Genomic DNA, 7,757 nt, shown 5'->3' with positions numbered 1-7,757 from the left:
TAAATCATAAAGATCTAGGTTGTAGAAGAAATTAAATGGATTAAAGATAAATCAGTCTTTATTATTATTAATTACAAGAACAAAATATAATGCTTGACCCAATACAGCCATAGGAATACCATTTCAATAATAAACCATGTCAAGACCCCACAACGTTTTTGATTCTAAAGCCTGTTTATAGTCAACCTTGACTGTTTATTCGTCATAGATGAAATGAAGCTAAAAATTTTCTTCGAAAAAGCAAACGTAAAGGATTATTTAGAACGTAAAAACTAAAGGATAATACTGCTTATTACAGAGATATAAGTGACAATCCAGCAACAATATCAAATGCTATGAAAATGATAGGAAGCAGCGTACAGCAATACTTAACCAATTTGTACGTTTACGAACTATCAATATGCTTTCTTCTATAACAGAACGTCAAACTATCACTATCATTATCACCATATTCAAGATCAATGTTGCTTATAATTATTCTAATGTCGTTCATAAATAGCACTGCGATAACTAGCATAAATTACTAACTCTATGTCTTTCATTACATTTAATTTTCAGAAATATAGGCAACTTAAATATTACCACCATTCCTAGGAATAATTTCCGGCGCTTTGCATTCTTAAACACTGTGTAAGTTATAAGAAGTTACAAAGTCTTCTAGCAATATTATTAAAATCCAGTTGTTTAATTCATATTACGACACTAAAAATCATCATGTGCAGTAATTAAAACATGTTATTCATGATTTCAATATGTGTACTATTTCTATTTTAACTATGGAAAGGCTTAGCTGCAGCTAAAATGATACCTGATCATATTGTTATATATATATACATAGGATGATAGTACTTACATTACAGACATATTTTAAACCAAATTCGTGGACTAATTGCAATGCCGTAAAGTTAAAATTAGAAACATTAGCATAGAACTTATCATCGCATTCGTTATAATTATTTTGATAGCGTCATGAACAACAATAACTTGGAAGATCTTGATTTCTCCGACATTGCCAAAACTTCTGGTCAAACTGTAACGCATCTGTATGTAGTAGTAAAAATTGATGCTAGTTATGGTATTTATGAATTAATCTTTCATTTATCCAGTAAACATAAATATTCCTATGCTAGTTGCTGTACGGTATCTGTCGAAAAAATAGTAGTCTACATGCTATTATAATATTGATCAACGATAATGAGTTTTATAGGGAGATTGCCGGAAACAAATTGCAAAATTTTACCTTTCTTAATAAGGCTCAATTCGATTACATCTCGTTTTTGTAAGTATCCACGGATGATTTTGTCATAATTCGTTATTAAAATTAGACCTATTCTGATGATCAAGAATTGGATTTAGTCTCCGATCGATCTTGTAATGATCGATTTTATGATTTTATCGTACTTTTCTAAGCCATTTACAGATATTTTACTGGATTAAATTATAAAAGTTAAGGTTTTTTGATTATCAAGAAGCACATTTAACAGCTTATTGATTTTTACTATAGCTGTGAGCATGTAGAAATAAATTCATTAGATAAAGCAAGCTGTATATATGTCAGTAATAGTTCTTGTGCTCATTAGAACTAGAATTTTATTTCTGTAAAATTATAAAACATAATCGATAGAGAATCTCAAAGCTTCAAATTGTGACTGAAGTGAACTTTCTTAAATGTTAATGGATGTAACTAATAGATCTCTACCTTATAAATTACTATTTAAAATCCTCTGTTCATGCCGATATGCCATCGCTCTAACAGCTAAATCCAGCTTAAGTATTTACGTGTATTCCAAACTCATTGTCTAATGCTAAATCTCTTCCAAGTAAAATAGTTCTGGGCTACATTTATAACCATTCAGCAGCTATTAATCTATTTATAATTCAACTTTGAACTCTAGAAACGCTTCCAGTAATAAGATTTCTGGCATATGCGATCAAAATCTTGGAACCTATTTTTCAGCCCTTAAAAAGCTGTAAGACCTATTTCCCAATTGATTCATTGCTCTAGATAAAGGCAATTTTAATTTTTTAGATTCATTCATTCGCGAACGTAGTCATCGAAAGTTACAATAAACTAACTAGAAAAACAATTTCTTCACAAAGAGAGACATTAATGATAGACTAGCAATCCATAGAACTTGCCTCGTTATTAGAATAGAATAAAGAGACAGAGTGTCATAGTTATTTGATAGCAATGACTCACTAATAAATACAGTTGAGTGATTATTCGATATATAAATTTAATAAATTTCAATAAGTCATAAATATTTTCTATTAGAATACCTGTGGTGATAATTATTCTGCGATAATTATTCTGTTACTGCAGTGATCTTAGAAAGAATCGAATTAAATCGATCAGTGAACGATGTTTTAAGGGATTGGTCAAGTTAGAAACGTTGTAAGTACCGCATCCTTTTTCAAAATCTGTAACCCATTCTAATAATTCAGTAGTTTCTATTTATAATGTTTAAGAAATTTTGCGGACATTTAAATCTCTACTTTGGTAAAATTATAGTTTTATTTCGATTTATTAAAGAAATAAAACAGTATCGAGTTTGCGAATAGTGAAATTTAACCCTATACCTTCTAAAAATTATATGGTAATGTCGTTTCTTTAGGTTGATGCAGGATAATTATTTAGCTTATATTAATAGCCAATCATTTTATGGGCCGCCTAATCTCAATACAATGTATGTATAGCAGATCGATTTATTATCATCATTTCCGATTTTTTTAGCTGAATAAAGCTTTAAATAATATCAATAGTGTGATATCATTCCTACATCTTTCTATTGTATCGTTGCAATTTGTACCACTTAGATTATCTAAGTTTTACATATTATATCTAATATTTGGATTTGGTAAAGACCATTTAAGTTGATCGTGTTTTAATTTAATCTATATTACTGCCATTTCATTATATAAACCGACAGCCTAAGCAGACGAGAATATTTATGCTGCATGGTGCCTGCAAAAGTAAAAACATGCACTCCAAGCATGAATTCGGAAATATTATCGTCATGCCAACGCTTATTAGCCCACTTTTCGCTGCAGGCTTTTATTTGGATTGTGGGTAGTTTAGCTTTGATTGGCAACATCGTTGTTCTCTTGCAGAATTATGCAACAAATCAGGGCAAAAAGAAGTCAGTTCCAATCTGTTTAATCAATAATCTAGCCATATCCGACTTACTGATGGGATTATATCTGTTAATCATTGCAATTGCTGACATTATGTACTCAACGATTACGTACGGTACCGATTCCGAATCATGGCTATCTCATCCAGTATGTTATATTGCTTGTGGCCTTGTGGCTATGTCTAGTTTAACATCAGTTTTAATCATGATTGTCATCAGTGTGGATCGATATATATGCATTGTTTACCCATTTTCCACCAGGAAATTAACCTTGCAAAAGGCAATGACGGTCATGGGCTTTATGTGGAGTTTAGGTATTGCATTCTCTGCAGTACCGACAATTTTCAGCATTGATCAACCGGGTTATTTACGATTATACACCTATAATAGCATGTGTATGCCAAATAACTATCAAAATTTATATTACATGATCTGGATGATTTCCTATTTACTCATAACAGTGATAGCCTGGATTATCATGATTGTTCTTTATGCATGCATTTTCATAGCAGTACGAAAAAGTAGCAAAGGAATAAGAAAATCATCTACAAATGACAACAAAGTTCTTGCGATACGATTATCATTGATATTGTTATCCGATTTAATTTGTTGGTTGCCGTATTATTATATTAACCTATCAGGATTTATTCAGACCGGTAGGGTTGATCTTATAGCTTTACAATTTATCGGCATATTGACACTGCCAATCAACTCTGCCGTGAATCCATTTCTATATACGATCACCAATATTGAGGTTTTACAAAAAACCTTTAGCAGAAGAAGTCGTCGAAGTACTACTGGTAGTAGAAGTACCTCGGTAAAATTGTCGCAAATTAATCGCTCGGATGTGACTAATTCAAGCACGAAATAGTAGTTGCTGTCGAGTTAGCAATGACTATGACAAGTAATTAACAACTAATCTATATTTTAGTTATGAAAGCTAAAACTTAAGATGAATGATGAATACAATTATTCAATAGTAGTTACTGTTGTGAAATCAATCAATAGAACAGATAATATCCACCTTATTCACGTTTGAATTATCGTAGTTAGCATATAAGCTTATGATAAATGATCAATCTTAACTGCTAAGCATGGCTGTAATATTCTCTTATAAGTATCTTGTTTCAGCGAAGTTTATGAACATGATTGTTTTTAAACCTACCATAATGATATTATTTAAAGACACGATGGCTTTTCATTTGCTTTATCACTTCAATTTGCATTTTTAATGCACTACGAATTTTATAAATGTTAATCAATTTTTATCAAGTTCTTAACACTATTGTTATATGCCCCTTGTTTGTGCAGCAAGAAAATTGAAGGTGCTACAGTTACAATTTTAAATTTGGCATTAACATTGGCAAGAAATATTCCGTTCACTGACGCATAATCTCCTTTTTCTGTTTGCTTTTAAGAACTTTGCCACTTAATCTAAGACAGTATTCATGAATAAATTGATACAAAATAGGATAAAATTTATTGATTTGATATATTGTATCAATTTCTATTAAAATAGATTACATATCATAGCTATAGACAAGCAAACCCACCAGTCATTTCGTTAGTTTGCTCTCAATTTTTCCCTTTCTTGCTTAGTAAATAGAGAAAATAGCCAATCCACTGATACACCTTTAGCTCGCCATTGAATGAGCATCGGTAAATTGATTAAGCGCATATAAAAACAATACTCCAATTTACATGCTCTCCTGTTCTCTTTTCTTTCTATTCCTAAAGCTAATTTCAACACACTTATAAACTTTAATAAAAAACCTGCAACAAATAGCCAATGTTTCATGTTTAACTTTTTTACTACATATACCGATCGAAAGAGCTGAAAGCGATACACGTTAATAAATTTAGGTTTAAATTTCTATCAAAATTAGATACTTACAATTAGGCCTCAAATTCCATACTGCATCTGTTCGAGTTGCCGAAGATATATCATGAATCATGCTGGTGAAATACTATCGGTTTCAGCCAGCTACAGACTAAGATCAGTCTCAGTAGACTAGCACAATATGAGTGAGAGGGTAATTTCTTCATTACTACATATCGCTCTATCGATATTAGCATCTTAAAATATTAATCTAGATGAATTCCATTCGACCACCTTAACTGTAGGACAATGCCTAATTTATAGTAAGATCAAACTTAGAGTCAAGGCTTCAATCTGCAACTACTCATTACTTTATTTCGCCAAAATATCCAGTTATAGATACATCTATAGTCTCAAACTACGTACAATCTAGTCTAGCTACGGTATACTATATGGCACGATTTCCAGGTGCGGAATTTCCCCGTCTCCTATTGTGTTTTGTATTTATCATACTGAAATATAGGATTAGGAAGTACTTACTGAGAGAAGCCTTCAATGAACTTGTAACGACCGTGCTAAAGTTACCTTAAGGATACAAAATTATTGGACTGACTTGTTACTGATATCATGGCTAGTTGAAACTAAAGGAAATATGAGAGCATTAATTTTGAGCGGTAAGCAGTAATGGAATTTTCGTTGGAGAATTTAAAAAGGAAAAAATAAGAGCAACAATTCTAACAGTAAACAGTTCATGGCATTCCTATTGAAGAATTGAAAGGCGATTTGCTTTCTGGATTTTTCATTAAACATTTTTATTCTGTTTTCTGATAATATTTTTAATTAGATAAAGTCAAATTTTCTTATTTTTTTATGACGTATTATTAAGGATTCAAATGAGTAATACATTAGAATAGATGTCGAGGATATTAGACATTTAACTTACGGGATACAAAACAACCCTAAAATAGATCATAATTGCGACTTCAGTGGTAAGATTACGCAAGAATCTATTCGTAAAAACTGATTTACGAATACACTGAAATAACGTTAAATAGGTAATCAAAATCTTACTAGATTAATGATAAGACACTATCACAGTAAAGTATCTAAAATTTACAAAGACTTATAATAGATTTCCTTATGTTACGAGGTGATTTTTCTGACAAAAAAGTTATCTTATTTACGTCAGATAACATAACATTATCTATGACGTTATCTGTTCTTTTAATAGGTAAGTGCATAGTTACAAAATTATGTCAATAAACGCATTAATAATGTTTACATAGATTTACTATAAGTTGATTACCTTTTTCAATAAAGTTTGGGTTCAGTTTGTCTAAAGAGACTAATGATGTTACTGTAGCTCCCAAAGACCTTCTATCATCAGGATTTAGAGCCGTGTTGTTGTCAAATGCCAAGTAGGACCAACCTAATAGCAAGCGGGTAGTGTTACTTCTATAATTAACAGTTCTACTTTTTAAGTTACAAATTTTTATTTGTAACACCTTATTACTATTGTAATACATACAGTTTATAGATTTGTGATCACGCCAATAATTATAGCCACAGCAGTATATGCAAGATCAATGCTCCTACCATTAAAAGATTTAATTTAGAAATCATGCTGATAACGACGCGAGTAGATTTCAATCTTAGAAGGCAATATTTTGGAATTTAAAAGCCTATTTTCAAGCCTATTGTCTAGGCAATAAATATGATCTTCTTGCCTTTGAAATTTTATATCTAATTTATTAATTTAACGTCATTCGATTAATTATGAATAAATTAAGTTGATCGTGCTTCCATAAGCAAATCTGTTATTTCCTTTTATAATCATTATGAAAAATAAAAAAGTCCTCATAATTACTTCTGCCTTAAGCTTAAAATGACTTTATAAGGTTTACATTACATGACGATGTTACTTGCTTCTGTACAATCAACCTTGATTTATTTACTTTTCTAATATCAGCTACCTTATTCCGTAAACAATTGTAGAGATGAAATTAATACGCACTATCGAATAATTTGAATTCAAATTAAAATCAGGATAGAATGGACTAGACTATATCTAATTTAAATTCTATGGATAAACAATATGTAATAAAGAAATCATTGAATAGCCATAGACATAAGTGATTACGCGTAGGATTGTAATTTGAAGATCAAGAAACTTATGTTTAGCTCAGTTAAGTTATAGTTAATATCAGATCGAATGCATTACGTAATACAAACAGATTAGGAAAAAATAAAATGGACTAGACTCTGGATTAAACATGATAAAATAGGTAATATTGATTCAAGATATTCGTTAATTCACATAGGCTGAAAATTATTTATTGTCCTATAGAGAATTATTTCACTAGAAGCGAATTCAAGTCTGCTTCATCGGGTTCTATTTTGAAATCTATTTTAATTAGAATTGGAAGTAAAGACAAATAGACTCGACTTTGTCTGACTAGAAATATATGTAGGGTAAATTAAAATGATTACTTTACAGATACAAAGAAACTTATTGAATTCATAAATAATTATAGCCGAATAATCCAGACAACAACAATAAACAGTGGTTATAGTTCTTCCATGCCATCCTCTATTTCAAGATTTTGGGTATAATAATAATAAAGGGCTAAAGGTCATGTATTTTTAGCATATTTTAGCACTTTTATGAGCATAAGTGAATTTGGATATTCATTAACATAATGTCAAATTGATAAAAAGAAAGTATATCTGTAATTATCCTGAGAGAATCACTGCAGCTAACATTATACAACAACTGGCGAATGCTATAAGCTAGAAGAACCAAT

The 7,757-nt window shown here is 30.6% G+C and overlaps 1 protein-coding gene across 1 annotated transcript; it reads left to right on the top strand.

Moving 5' to 3' along the window:
* Nucleotides 1-969: 969 nt before the first annotated feature.
* On the top strand, nt 970-4,005 carry TRIADDRAFT_60613 (uncharacterized protein; the record flags this gene model as incomplete). The annotated part of the gene is made up of 5 exons (XM_002116598.1): nt 970-1,043; nt 1,896-1,970; nt 2,324-2,395; nt 2,616-2,687; nt 2,931-4,005. 5 exons carry the CDS (start codon nt 970-972, stop codon nt 4,003-4,005), a joined length of 1,368 nt encoding a protein of 455 aa, XP_002116634.1.
* Between the last annotated feature and the right edge of the window lie 3,752 nt (nt 4,006-7,757).

Source organism: Trichoplax adhaerens, genomic scaffold (genome assembly GCF_000150275.1).
Source record: "Trichoplax adhaerens TRIADscaffold_16 genomic scaffold, whole genome shotgun sequence".
Classification (NCBI taxonomy): Eukaryota; Metazoa; Placozoa; class Uniplacotomia; order Trichoplacea; family Trichoplacidae; genus Trichoplax; species Trichoplax adhaerens.
This window is presented reverse-complemented; position numbering and strand designations above follow the sequence as displayed.